Consider the following 16,824-nt stretch of genomic DNA (forward strand, 5'->3'; position numbering starts at 1 on the left):
TATAAATAGAAAAATTGACAAGCATAAAAAACTCAGTTATGATTTATTGTTTTTTAGCTTATTTTTAAACGTTTCTTGAAATATTTCATGGTTAGTTTTTGTTTGTTAGGATTCAGTCGCAAACAACTAAAGTAATCAGTTCCAAAACTTTAGCCAATAGTTTGACTTGTCGAAAAAACAACAAACCTCTGATAAATCATGAATTATAATTTGGTATTTCCTTCAAAAATAATCTTTCTCTTACTAGCACACACGACAAAATGAACATAAAATGCTGAAAAGACACATTTTATTTGTGTAACCAATTATGTACATTGTACAACAACCTTTTAACGACGAAACTTTGAACATCAATAGATGAAATACTTCCACAGATAAGTGTTTAAAGTAGCGTAAACTGCCTATTATAGAAAATAGATATTGTTATCTGACTGGGTTACTTACAAAAAGACACAGCAGGCGAAGGCTTTACTTTGGTAATCTCAAAACTAAGAACTTTAATACGAAAGGGCAAACGAATTTTTGAAAACAGTACAATCAATGATAAGTTTTAGTTAACAGTTGAAACAGAAAGGAACGAAACAGCTTGTAAAAGCGTTATCTCCAGTGATATAACAACCTACAGAAATTGAATGTATGCCAAATGTTGTAAGAGAGACACTAAACATTACATGCATGTTTACAAGTGTAAATGTCTTATGTACACTTTTTGAAGGCTGTCTCAGCATTAAGCCAGAGGTACCCGGTCGAAAGTATCCCCATGTCTTGACCTGGAGTGGAAAACAATGCCCAAGATACCTGACATAAACGCCAGGGCCACAGCTACCCACCCAAGATAGTACGAGTAGCCAAAGACCGGATCCATGGTCTGGAAAATGGCTAATATGTTTGCTGCATCAGGTCCAGACATTCCCATATCAGGCATTTGCCGCTTTCTACGATTGCCTCCATTATTAAAGTTACCCAAACTTCCCAAGTCAAAACCACCCATACTGTTACTGGTGTCATTAAACATACTGTTAAAATCAAGCCCACCCGTATTATCTTCATTCATGTTACCCCCGTTCGTGTTGTCTCCAGCTGTGTTAGCCCCGTTTACGCTGCCCCCACCCATACTCGAGCCAAAATCATTGAACATGGATTCAAACGGGTTGCCTCCTGCACCTCCCGAGCCAGACAAACCCGGAAAACCATTTTTCAATCCCCCGGCCATTCCCATACCCCAGAGACCAAGAAATTGAATTGGTTTGTGAATGGTAGACGCCTGTGAACCACTGAACACCACCATTGCTATGAGGAAGACCACACCTGTGATAGACAAAAAACACATTTAAAGTCCGCTGGTATTTTAAAGTTTCCGTGGAGTAAACGAAAGTTAAAACAGACACTTAATCTTGATTGAATTTAAAGACACCAAACCGAATAGGATTATGAAGTAATAAGGTTGTTTAAGGCAGTGGTTCCCAACCGGGGAGCAATTTTGAAACTTAAGGGAAGGAATTTACCTTAATTGTTACATGTGTTTTGGTAGAAAAAAACTTAAGCTCTGGGAATATAACCTGTGAAGTTGATAAAATACCCAATTTTAAATGATCTGTGTATAGTTTAGCATCCACTACGTATCATATTAGTGAGTAATGATGACGTTATGCTATATTAGTGGAGGAATTCGTCGAAAAAGGTTGGGAGCTACTGAAGCAAGGTTTAGCAATAAAGACCATAAAAAAATTAGAACATTACCAAATCCCACCTCCAACTATGATAAGGCAGGAACCGTTGCGGGACCGAGAATATGCCTGCGACTTCCCCGAATGAGACTGATTGCATGTGGCCATCGAGAAAAGCACGATGCCAATGATTAGAAGAATTATCCCAACCACGACGAGAGCACTGGTCACATGAAATGTTGCGTCCTTTTCAGCAACTGCAGAAAAAAATATAAAATCAGATTAAATTTAAAAAATAATGTTGTTTTAAACGAGGTTTTAACGTCCTATGTAGGTCGTCTTTATCGGTGGAGGCACCAACACTGAAACTCACAGTACGCCGGGTTGATCATTTTTACCGATAGATGGCGTAAAGAGCACCATTTTTAAATTAACGCTGTAACTGGAAAAGAGTTAGGAAGTAAGTTTCAAGTAAGTTAGTTGATTATATTATTATTATTATGAAACCCTAGCCCAGCCCTAATAGCCCTAAACGTCATCATTTTTTGTCACGGGGTTCGAACCCAGGACGCTCCCGGGGACGAATCCCGATCAGGTTTTATTTATGTCTGCATATGGGTCAGGCGCGCCGGACCATTTGGCAAAGTTGCCCACCGTATGATCACCGCATTTTTACACAATATGCGTTTGAAAATGCGTCACCTAACGGAAATTAGCAAACCCGTGTATTGTGAGTTTTTGTGTTAGTACCTTTTCCGCCTTCATCAGGGTAATAACACTTTAAAAGTAAAACCCAAAACGAACAAAACAGAAAAGAGGCCACCCCTATTGCATTTGCCAGAAGAGCAATATTTGGTCTATATATTATGCCTGGCAGCAACAGTGAAAAAATTAAGATAACAGACTATTTATTTTCTTGACAACGGCAAAAAGGACAGTTACACCTAACACAAAGAGGTGTTTAAATGAGGTAAGGCCCACGCATACGTTACATGAGATTGCATTTAATTTAGTAACAGTTCAAGTTAAATCAGCTAATTTGACGAATTGTCCTGAAGTTGACATTTGTAGGAAATTAGTTTAGGAAATTAAAGTTTGTATTAACAACAATGTTATTAGGCCTGGTTAAACAATCGATGCAAAATGAGGTTGGGTTTGAGTGTTAATTTCGTTTTTAATCATTTTACAGGCTTTTAATTATCCTGCTTTGTTATTATTTGACAATTAGATCTATTTTTGGTAAAATGGGAAAAAATAGTAAGAAAACGTCGGCCCAGTCTACGATGAAAAAAACATTCATCTCAGTTGAAATTGATAAACAATTTGATCACTTGATGGTGCTGGTAAGCAAAGAATTTTTTTTTAAAGCAAATGACAAGTCGGAAAAGAGGCTTGTGATTAGCAATTTAAACACATTCGGCTTGTCCTGGATGCCATTGCACATACTATTGTGATTTTTTATAAACGCACATTGCTATAAATTGTCCAAAAATTGATACTAAAGGTTTTGTTATTGACCGTATTGTTATATCGAAAGTGATTGTATGTGGCATTGCTCTTTTTTATAGAGCATTTCAGCACAAGGAAAACCAGTCGGTCGCTACTACACCATTATAAAGACAGACCCAAATGTCTGGCTTATAACATTTGCCAGTTCTTTTGCTTACAGTACAATTTACACATGTCTATACATGCTATCAACCCCCCAAAAAATGTATCGAGTATACACATGCTGCAGTGAATGTCTTCGCCAGACACTACACTTTAACCCACTTATTTGATTCTTCTAGAAATTAGTAAGGCCCACAAACAGTATGCGGAAACCATTGTTTGAATATATCACCATGTGATATTGCGCAAATTTAACTCCTGATTTTTTAAGGCTTTAACATTTCGATTTTTCACGTACTTAGTTTTAATCGGTGCGGGACGAATTATTTTTTGGGTGTCACAGAAACCAGTTTTGAACGGGAATACTTGGCACGGTTTTTGAAACAAATTCCATATGTTTTCAATAATGTTTAACATTTCAAGATAATACAATATATCCCGTTATTTCTAAGCTGCTATTAACAACCTAGAACTTACATGACATTGTCACGCTGGTTTTAACCAAATTGGCCACGTTCATTCCGACCGTTATGACCCCCATAGTCAAGCACATAGTCATCTGTCCGAACTGGTCAATCATGCCTGGTGAAATACCAGAGGCTTGACCGGCGCTTCCTGCTGCTTTCATAAGGGACGACATGTTAATGCAGGCCTGTTGAAAAATGGAACATTTCTTGTAGCGTTTTGACGACGAATGCCGGACAAACGAATGAAGTGTTGTACAGTAATGTAGCACCAATTGAGGCCATTACAAATGCAATTGATTTGCAGTGTTGGGACCTAGAGTCCTAAGGTTGGTTGTGCAATATTACATTATTGACGACATGTTATTAAATGTAACACACGCTTCATAATTATTTGGGAAAATGTATTTCGCAATTTCACAGGTGAAGGAAGATGTTAACACCTAATCGGTTAAATAATTCCACTTAAAACTATGCCAGACAGTAATGAAAAATATAGCAGAACTGCTTGTTGACGGATCGCCGCTTGTTAATTTGAAACGCATGTCTTACCTAATCATGTATTACCAAGACAATGTGCAAGAAAACTTGTTTAAAAAAACATTAATGTCTCTATTTAGCTATATAGAACCCTCTCTTTTCCTAGCACGAGTGGTTAGCTTCTAAAGCAGTTGTGTTACTACATTGTCTTTCACCAAGAAATAAACTAACTCGAAGCTTGAAGAGTACTATAATCAATGCGTTGGCAACAATATATGCCTAAAACATCAACCTATGGCATCACACTGCTAAAAAACCAAGCAATTTTCAAGCAGTGATAAAATGTGCCATATACCAGGCCTTTAAGACGTTTATGTACAAAACAATAGGAAGAAATTGGGCCAGACGTTACCCACCTTAATCCATTCATCCGTTGCGACGGCAGCAATGGCAAGCAGTACGGCCAATACTGCTACAAAAATCACTACGATTTGAACAGTTTTTGCCATGATATTTTTTTATAACTGGTGAACTTAAGGACAACCTGATGTTCTGAAACATATACAAACATTTTTTGAAATTTAATTTAAACGTGCCTTCCGATTCTAAAGTAGTACACAAGTAGTTGGAAAAGTAGTACATGTGCATTACGTGGTACAAAAAACTGTATTGCCTATACTTAATAAAAAGTTATTTCACTTTAATTCAAATTAAAATCACTAGCACATTATAAAACACAATCCATAACATGTGACACCGTAAAAAACTACATGACAAATCATAAATATCAGCTACTAAGATTTGGTCCTTATAAATCTTGTAGCCAGACTTTTAAGAAACAACAGCGTCTCATCCACGTTGCTTACTGCTGAAATGCATGCCTTATTTCAGCCGCTGTGTGGCAAAGCGCAAAAATCAGCCTCAAAACTAAGATTGCTGATGCAGCCAATGTCGGCCTGAAGCATAGCGCCTCAATTTGGCGTAGAGCGCCGTTATCTAACCTTGCGGCAACTGGCGTGGAGGGGTGGAGAAAGAATAAAACAAAGCTTGGGAGAAAAAGAGAGAAAAGAGGGGTAGGAGGAGTGAGAAACCACCGCATGTTTACAGATTGGGCCCTTGCCAGTATCCGCACTTTAGATGCCAACCTTAGGACAAATCAAGTTGTTTCTATTTGTTGTGAAGGTGATTACCAGCTTATCAAATGGGCCACACAATGCTAACGTTACAATGGCGGCAATATTGAAAAACAATCTATTGCAAACTTTTTAATATGGCTCTGATTTTGTCTAACATGGTCACTGCATTTTAAGTCTTTATAGTAAAGGAAAGTTTTGTCCATTACCTCTGCAAAGCGGTAAAAAAATCCCGAACAACCTTACTATAAGTTTGCGAAGAGTAAATTATCTAATACAGGAACTTGTAATACAGTGACTTTCCGAACACAATGTGGCCTACAACCACAAGTCTTCAGCGTACATTGCAACTTGCGCGACTATCTTTGTTCCTGTTAAGTGTTAAATAGCGTTTGTTTGTTCAAGTACTTGCGGCGTTCAAGACAAACAACGATCGAGCAGTTAACCCCACAAAAAGACTCGTTTTTGTTATCACGACTGCCCTTAAGCCTTTTTTCTTCCTGTACTGGGGAGAAATAATAATTTGAGGAACTCAAGAGTCATACCACGTGATAAAAATCGCAAATTTGAAAACGTTTCTGATAAACCTTTATCATCATGAACTTCGCTTCGTTATGCACTGCGACAGCCAGTACGTTTCATGCCAAACTCTTTTAGATTTTAGAGCTCAAATGTACTCTTAAGACAAAGAAAAAAAGAATTATGTTAATTTTTTTTCGAAATTTTGTTGGTTAAGCTAAATGCTAAAATCAAGCCTATTAGATGCCAATGCGTGTTCGTCATGCTTTATCCTGATGATACGTTAAGATTAAAAGGCAATAATATTTAAAATAAGACTAAAAAACGAGTTTACCATTTTTCTGGAAACACCATGCCTATTTAGTTATTATAGTAATAGCATATATTGCTAAATCTAAACAACATAGCCTGCTAAAAGCTTATTGAACTGTTCCGTTGCCGCTGCGCAAATATAAAGTGACGATTTCCGCAAACCTGTGGCTACAGACACAAGAATCGAAAGCGAAACTGCCAAAGGGCGAGCCCAGCATGCACGTGATTGCGATAAAATGCCAGCGACTTCTGGATTCTTAAGACTAATAAGCCTAAACGACACACAACAGGTTAAGCTTGGTATTAAATCTACCGCACCACATATCACAACGGCGATGTAATATGTTTGTGCGACAAAATTTTAAGCGTATGTCATATATAGTCAACATTACAACCATCCTTTACAATTGTGCGAAAACTTTAAAATTTAACGAACTATTGCTTATTAGCTAATGTATGGTGGCCGACAGCTGCCACTCAAAAAATAAAAATAATCAACAACAAAAATAACAATTTTCCAAAATAAATAAAAATAATTACAAAATTTTCTTAAACAAAAAATATTTCAAAAAATAAAATAAAAAAGTAAAAGCAAAAAAATAAAAACGTTTTAAAAAAACGAAAAACAAAAAAGTTTTTAAAAACTGTCGGCCACCATACTGATGTCTGCAGCATGAAAAAAAGAACACAATTGTTCGCGAGCAGTCCATTAAAAAGATAAATTGTAAACAGTTGGTTAACGTCAATGCTTTTATTTATGGGTACGATCGATTACAATGAGGATGAAACTAGATACGTTGTTTACTTTACTTCAAAAACTGACAGATAAATTTCTTGCGCAAGATTTCGTATTTTGTCTGTAAACTGTACTATTTTTGGCACCAAATGGTGTTGTAATTAGGTTATTTTTTTAAAACAAATTAAAAATAAGGTTTTTAAAATTCCCGTCCATCAAAATAAAAACACAGATACATATAAAGTCAAAAATACACATCTTAAAACTCAAAGTCATGTACAGTCACATAACGATCGAAAATCCCGGCTTTAAAGCATTATGTCATGCTAAAAATACTTCCAATATTAGAACGGTAGCCTAAAGGCTCCCGTCAAGGAAAGTTATGCAATTGCAACCTAAAGAGACCATTTGAAAAGGAAATGTAACGACATTTGCTGCTTGAAGTTAATGAAATGTGACAACCTCAGCTTTTAAACTTGATTCAAATGTCTTTTGAGTAACTTAGTTTAATTGAATAATCTATACCTGGAAATTTTCTTTAGTCCTTGCGTCTACATTTTGCGCCGTACTTAATTGTGTATTATTATTATTATATTTTTAAAGGATATTCAAAAAAGGTTCAAATTATACTGATTGAAAAGAATTAACATATCCGTTTAGAGTTTATTCAAAACACGTAACAACAACAACCAGAACAATGGTTTTCCTTAAAAGATAAATTATCATGCCGTTCTCGCTTTAGGTCCTAAGTTAGGAGGAAGTCTTATCGCCCGCCTGCTGTTTGTCAGCGCGCCCACGCCATTACGCAACACATTCGCATTTTTTAGGTTCGTTCCGACCGAAACTTGTCGAACTTGTTTGCCCTTTTGCCCGAATGTTTGTCAGATTTGTCAAGTGACTGCTTATTTTGTAAGGCACAAAAAGACAACAAAAAACGTCACGCTTAACGCAGAATTAAAAGATTCAATACGCTGGCGTACAAAATACATTAGATTTATGTCGTTTATAGGGTAATGGTATGTGATATAATATTTGTATTTTTTCCTTAAATCACATTATTGATTTGCCAGTCCATCTTAAACCATCTCAAATGTAACTATAACGCATCACTGTACGGCAGCGTAACCAATTGTCAAGTAGGCAATTGGCCTTTTGTTGTCGACCCCAAACAGCGATGTTATCGCGCGCCTTGAAAGCATTCCTAGCTCAGTAAACCAAAAAAGTGTAGAGATGATTTTTTGCCGTCACATAGCCAAAAACGTCTTTGCAGCAACCCCTCCACTGTAATGGATAATAAATAGTCATTTATGCGCATTGGTAGCAGTAAATTGAAAATGTCTTTGAAATTTCGCTTGAAAAACAGTCAACCATGGACATAATTTACCTTCAAAAGTAAATCTGTCATAAAGGTATGGCTACTGGACATAAACATTATCTGTACTTCTTCCAGTCGTTTTACCAGTCACTATACCTTGGTGTATTTTGAAATAGTTTGAGAATTTAACTCAAACGCTTATCCAGCCTCGGCATTCGGCAACATGTAAGTAACACGAACCCATAACGTTCAAACGCTTTTCCCTACTTGTTTGTGTCATTTAAAATCAACCTTTTCTGACCTTCAATTGCGCAATGCGCTTTTCCTCTCTTTAAGGTGCGCGTTTACTCTCTTTGTTATAGATTCTCTGCCGTATTTAAAATGATAACAAATATGCAAAGTAGTTTTTTAAGGTGATATGGTGGGTGCCTAATGTTATGTTACAAAACTTCAACTAACACAAACTTTAAAACCAACAGTAACCAAGTATTTTGTATCATATGTATAGAAATCGTCTAACCTGAACATGTACTAGGTTTGAACGGAAAAGCCAGTTAGCATCTTGCACTAGAAAACGAGATTTAACATGATTTACTTGCAAACAGCGAACACTACAGACACTGCAGACCGAGTTCCGGTTATGCTTGGCTGCGCACGTAACGACTGGCACTTTTGTGTGACTTGAAACGGACGGATCAGATAACAAAGATTGAAACGTTTTTGTTGTTACTGTAAAAACACAACACGCACCACAGCTAAGCCTGTTTGGAACATCAAGATGTTTTAGCACAACAGTACTGTAACAAATTCGAACCACCTATATCTATTCAGCTGTTTGGGGCATTTGTTTTACTGTACTTAAAAGCAAAATACTTTTTGTTTTATGTTTACCTATTAAGTTTACTGACCCAGTTTACTATTTTATCGTTTGTTTAGCACAACAACAAAAACCTTGGATCAAGTTTCCAAACTGAACTACGGTTATTCCTTTCACGACTAGCTTTGCTAGATTCAGCATTCACTTCTCCTACATGCGAAAACTATTTTTCAATAACAATGGACACAGCCCACACACTCACAGAGCCACACTAGGACGTAACAATAAGGTATATGTCGTATTGCGCCGTTGTTTCTTTGTGCCCTAGAAAAGTGCTGCCTAACCACAGTGATAAACAAAAAAATTTAAATTTAAACTTTCGCATCACAAAGTGGAAGCTTTAAGTCGCCCAATGTTCTCGATTAGTAAATTTACTAATTATAAGCAACTAATATGATTATAATTAATAAGCATTACTATTTGTGATATCAATGATAAAAAACGTTCCATTATTATTTTTAATAGCTGCTGCTCGTTGACTGGTTAAGATCCCTTTGCTGCAAGTATCAAAATACGCTCTGCTAATCGTATTTTTTGCCATAAACGGCACCAAAACCCATTACATGAAAATATTGTAGTTAGCTAATTGCTCTAAACCGCAGTTGTTTGTTAAGTAAATCTATTTCTGAATGCTAATACTCCACCTCCTTGCCACCTACACAGTTCCTTGCTACGAATCCGTTCAGCTAACCAGGAGCAGGAACCGAAATCGAACTTCTGCAGTCGTTCGTGAATAATTGAAAGCCCCTTGAGAGCGCGTTGAGCTCGGTTAGAAAATACCAAGGGCTTAAGGCGGTATTTTCCACAGTCGCAAGGGACCTTTTGTGGTACGACGCAATATAATTATATTACTAGCTGGACTTTTTCTATACTTTGCCCTTCTTGTCACTTAGGTGAGAAAAGCTAGTAGCTAAGAAGCTTAGTTGGTTTAGGAACCAAATTTGTAGAAAAAAATATTTTTTACTTGGTATTTCTCAAACCAGAGATTAAACTACACTGAGATAAAGGTACCTGAGCTAAAATGAGGCAGTATCAAATTATCCTTTTTTTACATTTTCAAGAACGATTTACTGTTTTCAAACACAGTAAACACCTTTAAGTTGTAGATAGTTTTCTTACAAAAAGCATATTCCTCACCAGAATGAAGCAAGCAAAACAACAAGCGGGGCCTGTTAAAAATCAACAATTTGCGATTTAGACACGGCGCCTCCTTTAAAGTAACTTCCCGCACGCTTCCTAGTGGTTTCTGCGGAATTTAAGATCGTCCCTCCTACGCGTACGTACAAGCTCTACGCACATCCTCCACAATTAGCTTCTCGCCGTACCTGCCAGCTTTTGCTAAACCGAGCTACTGCAAAAACACGTCGCGTTGTTTGTAAACAAGGTGCCATGCATATCACGTCTTGTGTTAGACAAAATAGGGTGTAACCTTGTCTATTGCCGGATGATGTATTACCTATACTGAGAACTGTGGTAATTTATGTATCATTTACTATTCTACTGCATTGCCGGATATGTTAAACATGCTATGATAAACATCACGAACTATTGTCACCAATTCGTCACAGTCACGAGCAGTTCGACGAACGAAACTGTTCACCCTTACTTCACCTTCCAGTATGGGCTACTTTTCATCATACATTCTGTGCTTTTCTGCTTCCTTCAATGACTTTTTTGTTTGTATTTTTAAAACTTAAAAATCAAGTAAAGAAACTCGAGTTGTTATTTGATCTAAATTGACGAAGTAAAGTCGCTTTCTCTAGGTTGGTTTTAAATTGGACATAACTGAAACGCTTTGATACAATTAAACTGTCGTCTCTCCCATTCTCAATAATCTGCAAACCAAATTAGACGTATTCTTTCTTCGAAACTATTTACGTCTTTGCACAGGTCTTTGCAAACCATTTAGGTAAACAACTTTTAAAGACTTTGCCGTTAAAAATTCAACATAGAAAGTGTTAGAAAAGTTAAAACTAACCAGGTTTAGTTTAGTCCACAACCAAAGTATTTAATAAATAGAAAAATACTGGTACACAAGTAAAAATATTATAAAAAATGCCTATTTATGTACCTCGGTGTACATAACCTTTGCAGTTACGCAACTGCGCGAAAAAATTGTTTCACCACTGCCGATGACGCCAAATCGGAAGTTTCGAATAACTGAACAAATTTGGCCCTGCCCGAAATAGCTCCCAATGCAAAGTAGAGTCATCGAAACATTTCCTGTGGTTTTTCCCACTTGAACACTGCAGTTTTGCCATTACTGGACTTTTGTCGATGCATGCCAAGTTAAGAGTTTTTACTTTCTATTTCTGATTCACAATAGCTTATTTTTCTGTTTCTTGTGCATAGTTGTTTATTTTTTTCGTACGTAGGTTAAACAGGGTAAAAATACGCTCTGAACATTAAAAACAAAAGTTTTTGAAATGAACACCAGAATATGGGGTTACTCTCTGAAAATGTCAGAAGTCAGCAAATTTGTTTACATTGCGGGCTGTTTTAAAACTGAAAATTTGATCACGGTCAAGCGAAAAGAACAGCAAATGTTCTACAATGAAGGTTTATTACAGCTCGTATAACATAGGCCCGCTGGACCACTGGTTTAAGTGTCACAAGCAAAATAGCCCTTTCCGGTGGACTTTTTTGTAATTCTGCTTTTCAATAAAACCACTCGTTATAACATGAGATAACATAATGTTTACTAAGTTTGTAACTCTGACAATCACTATAAGGTAGAAGCACTATTGTAGGTTGTATATGTGTCTTTGATGCCACCTTGTGACCGGATTGTTGTGATACGGCTATCACTGGAATAGTCTGAATTTAAACGGCGCCTTTAACAATGTTTAATAAGCAAAAACTATACGCATAGGCTTACAACTGAAGCGTGTTTTCTGTCAAATGTTTTTAGTCAATTATTTAAATTTCTCTCTGCGTAAAAACATACAATAGGTTAAATACGGCAAATGTGACTAAAATTATATGTTGCTTATTAGAATCTACTATTAACGAATTAACACACTAATATATGGATCGCAAAAAAGTCCGTCATACTAAATCATGTCAGTTTTAAAGCATTATTAATACTTTGTTGACATTGGTAACTGAACGCAGATTGTCCAAGAACCAACTGATGTAAAAAAACAGTTTATTTGACACTGAGAACACCGTTATCCTGCACATTATACTGCTGGTTTACAGTTTGAGGACCATTTGTAATTATTTCTGGCTTTGGCAATTCGGCTCCTCCTCTCAAAAGCGGAACAAGTAAATCATGGAAATCTGCTGAACCTTTCAGTCGATTAGGCCAGTCATTCAGAAATTGTTCTAAGCCTTCACGGTCGAATCTCAGATAAAAGAGGAAAAAGCCAAGATCTCGAGCAATGACAGCACCTTCCCGATTGTTTTTTATACCTTCGAACAAAGCAGCTCGTTGGTCGGGTAAATTTTTTGCAATGTCTTTGAATGTTTTTGTTTGTTTGGTGTCACCGTGTGATGCACAAATTGCCAGAAACAGAAGTTCGTCGTTATCAACAATGGTGCAGCAAATTCCAAGTGATAAACTTACAATCTGAGCCAATGTTGCTATCATTTAAAGACCAGCTGTCATGAGAAGAATATTCATTGATGTATAACTACAAATAAAATCGTGTTCAAGAGCTTCGCACTGATATCCAGATTCACTTGCATAGTCGTGGACAATTAGCAAGACAACGTTAAACACAAACCATACAATACAAATCACTATGGAGAAAACATTTCGCCAGAAATACCACTTGCTTGCAGGTTTCTCGTTAGAACCTTGGCTCATTGGATTTAATGGCTCTCTAACTGATGTTGAATGTGTGTGCGGGCCTAATGGGTCGCTGTCGAAAAGGTTCCGAGTTATAAAGTTGACAACAATTTCCCTGCATTGCAAGCGCTTTTGTTTTTCTGGTTCCGGTGCCTCAGCCGTGTTTGCTGTCACAGCAAATTGAACTACAACATTAACCGAGTTTTCAATTCCATTGAGTAGTTCATACTTCTTTCGAAAGGAAGCTATCGAATTGGCGCAAGGCACAATATACTCCCAGAAGTTGTTAGCTATAAACAGCACTGAAGTGAAAAGTAATCCAATCCACCAAAAGTTGATGATTACTTGATTTGCACCACTGACACATTTTTGATTTACATAATCTGCAACAGGTTGACTAAATAGGATGGTCGTGTTCAAAGATTGAGGAACACAAGATAAGTTGCTTGATCCAGTGCGATAAAACAAAAGTACAGTGGAAGACACCAAACCAGCCAGTGCAAACGACCGCACAGACTCCCACCAAGGTTTCATGTTATTTTCTGAGAGAAGATCTCTCCAGTCAAACACTTGATTCATCAACATTATCAGGCTTTACTTGCTTATCTACAATCTCATGTTAAAAAGTCAAATAACAGATAAAGTTTGCCCTGTGAGTATTTTACAATATTTCAACAAATTGATGTGAATAATATAATACCACAACAAAATTTTCAGTATAAACTGATCGACAGTTTAGGACTGTGTGAGTTACAACATTAACCTGACATTGGGCGAACAATTCCTTCCTTCAATGAACCCAGTAATCTTCACAGCCAGTAACATTGTCTTCACAGCCAACTCAAACGCACTCTGCCGTAACACAACATTTAGTGCTTGACTTGAAAACAGTACAATGTATAAGGTAATGTTGGTTTCATCATAACGCTAGCCTAATCCGTAATAGCAACAAAAAGTTTGTCAACTGTACATATGTTAGTCCACTACAATAAATCAAAAGGTATTTTCCGAAAAACAAAGTTTATGCGTGTATTTCTGGTATGTTTTACAAATTATTGACACGTTCACGTGGTATCGAAGTCCAGTAATCCTACACCTTTTTGAATCATAAAAACCATGTATGTACTGAAACAAGACCTTGCAAGCACAAGAACTTCAACAACCTAACCAGAATTTACACAGAAATCAGTTGCTGTTTTTAGCAGTTAGTTTTATTTGGGACACCCCTTCCCTACAAAAGTAACTTTCGGTTTATAGTTAAACACATCATTACCACCGATCCGATATTTAATGTCATTGACAAACTTACATTTAGCCAATCAATTTCACACCCTTAATATTACGGTAAATAGCCTCTTTTTTCGAAGTTTATCTGTGCTAAGTATGTACCCTCATTTGCAAGTTTACCAGAAAATACCCTCTATTCAAAGGGTATAGGCAAGCTTTTTTGCACTGCGGACCGGTTTGAACTAATTTTTTTTATCACGGACCGGCCTTCAAAAACCACAAATGTCCTGCACTGAAAATCAATTACAGTTGTTACAACTTATTTTCAATGTGAACCTTGAGCAAGTTTTTGCGGCCCGGTAGCGAACCCTTCGCGGACCGGCATCGTTTAATGAAAACAATCTCGCTGAACGATTCTGGGTGAAACCAGCTTTTGGATAAACAAAAATCTTTAACCGCGTAATTCCAAACGATTAACTATCAGCAGAAAATACATATTCATCCTAAACTTTTACGCGACAGATACTTATAGTTTTATTAAATTAGGATTTTAATTTAATTTAAATTTTACATTTTTTTGCAACAAAAATTTTCTCTTCACATCTTATGCTGCACATTAATGCAGATACGAGGCAATCAAAACCCATAAAAGATCAAATATCAAGTCTCTCATTTCGTGAAGGAACTTGACGACGGCAGTTTTGGACAAAAAAAACAATAACTTTGACACAACATAAAACAGCATCACATAGGTACAGGGAATGATATGTATAAAAGTGGGTCAATGCCCACTTATTTCAGACTTTGGGGTGAAAAAATCCTTTAGAATCCTATTAGGTTGTGTAGGTAGGAATAACACAAAAAATATTTGGTTTTAAGAGGCAAGAATCTGATTCGAACAGGAATATTTCGACGAAATAGCTTTAGGGATTTTCCAAAATCGACCCAAAAATTTGGGTTACTAATTCCGGTTTGAAACGGTTTGAAGGTTTGGTAGGGGCAGAAACCGGTGAAAACCAGTTAGAGTAGTTAAAAAAAATATCTAGCAAGAGAGTTTTATTTACGTCTGGGTTGCCAGTACATATATTTTAGTAAACATGTTCACGGCCGCACAAATTATTCGCTTCCAGGCGCAGGTTGTGCACCTTTGCCTTAAGGCAGTGGTCGGCAACCGCCGGTTCGTTACCGGGTCCGTATAATTTTTCAAGTTAAATGCTATAAAACATTTTGTATATGTATCCCGTGGCTGATAAACTAATTTAATCGTTTTTATTGCTAAATATTTGTAGTCTTTTTGACCGGTCCGCGATAAAATTTCACTTTCAAAAAAAAGGTTGCCGACCCCTTAAGGTATTTGCAAAAATTGGGTCAACATTGTCGATTTTCAAATCCGGTTTGAACCGGTTTGGAGGTTTGGTGAGGGGCACAAACGAAAACCTACCCAAACCCGGATGTTTCTTCATTTTTTGATCACCAGAAGTCGAAAATAGCGGAAAGGCTTTGGACTTAGGGTTTTTCGAAAATCGGGTCTAAATTTTCGATTTTGAAAATCGGTTTAAACTGGTTTGGGGGTTCGGCAGGAGGCAGAAACCGGTCATCCCGAAATTTCCGAAACTATGACGTTTTGTTACGTCATAGCATTTTGCAGCAATATTGCAATTTTGGCGCATTCCACTTAGATTTTCGGAGCTATAAGTCTTTCAAAACACACTTAGCAACTTTTCATTTTTATCGTTTTATTTGAATTACCAAAATCGGGATATTTCGACCTAAAATTCAAATGTGATTTTTAGGGTTTACGGTATTTTTTTGCATTTTTAAATTCTGCATGCTTGACTGAGTACAGGTGTGCAATTTTGCCTTTCCACCTGTTCGAGAACAAAAGATATGCGGTGTTTTGTGTGTTTGCTGAAGCCCCTTTTCGCCGTTTGCCAGGATCGCGTAGGTTATTTTGCATTAGTTGGCCTACATGGTACCACCGCGTCTAAACTAAGTCTTTTCAACAAACAATCTAACAAAACGCCTGCCACAAGCATCTGACTAACACTCTTCGCTTGTCTCGGCAAAACAATGCCTGCTTCGGTCACGTGACAAAAACTAATCGATAACTCGATAGTCGACGCACTGTTGCATAGAAATCAGCAACATTGTAGGGTTAGCCCGAACTCAAAAAGTACGAAGTATTTGGTATAGTTCAGAATTAAATGAAGATCTCATCCACAATGGGCGATAATATAAATAATGGCATAAACAATACTTTGTAGATCTGTTGGTCCCGAACCTGATACCGACTCGTCTCACAACTAAATTATCGAAATACCAATCGTAACACCAGAACATATAGCTGTGTCGCAACTAGACTATATATTTTCAGTTTGGGGCATTAAATGTGAACCAACTTTTGCCGTACAGAGCAGTTCAAGCATTTGAGAAATTTCATTGACTCATAGCTTCTAGGTGTGTAGTAGAAAACCAGCCCGTTGTAGATCTATAAAACTTAGACAGAGAGTTTATCTATCTATCAGTGTTTTTCAACCAGGTGTATCATACACCCCAGAGTGTACCATAATTTTTAAAGAGAGTACAACTTTGATGGGGTGTACTAGGGTGTACCAGATACAATATACCTATGACCAAGTATCACAACAGGCAGGTTTGTGCTTTAGAGCACACTTACTGTGTACAATTAC

At 37.0% G+C, this 16,824-nt stretch overlaps 1 protein-coding gene across 1 annotated transcript; it reads right to left on the bottom strand.

Annotated features, from left to right (window-relative positions):
• Positions 1-267: 267 nt before the first annotated feature.
• LOC145234001 (uncharacterized) lies at positions 268-4,796 on the bottom strand. The gene is made up of 4 exons (XM_080098770.1): positions 4,639-4,796; positions 3,756-3,930; positions 1,751-1,924; positions 268-1,308 (listed from the first exon to the last, which is right to left on the bottom strand). The coding sequence occupies exons 1-4, from the start codon at positions 4,729-4,731 to the stop codon at positions 728-730; spliced, it is 1,023 nt and encodes a 340-aa protein (XP_079954896.1). The 5' UTR covers positions 4,732-4,796; the 3' UTR covers positions 268-727.
• Positions 4,797-16,824: the final 12,028 nt, after the last annotated feature.

This window comes from Phallusia mammillata, chromosome 6 (assembly GCF_965637545.1).
Source record: "Phallusia mammillata chromosome 6, kaPhaMamm4.hap1.1, whole genome shotgun sequence".
Classification (NCBI taxonomy): domain Eukaryota; kingdom Metazoa; phylum Chordata; class Ascidiacea; order Phlebobranchia; family Ascidiidae; genus Phallusia; species Phallusia mammillata.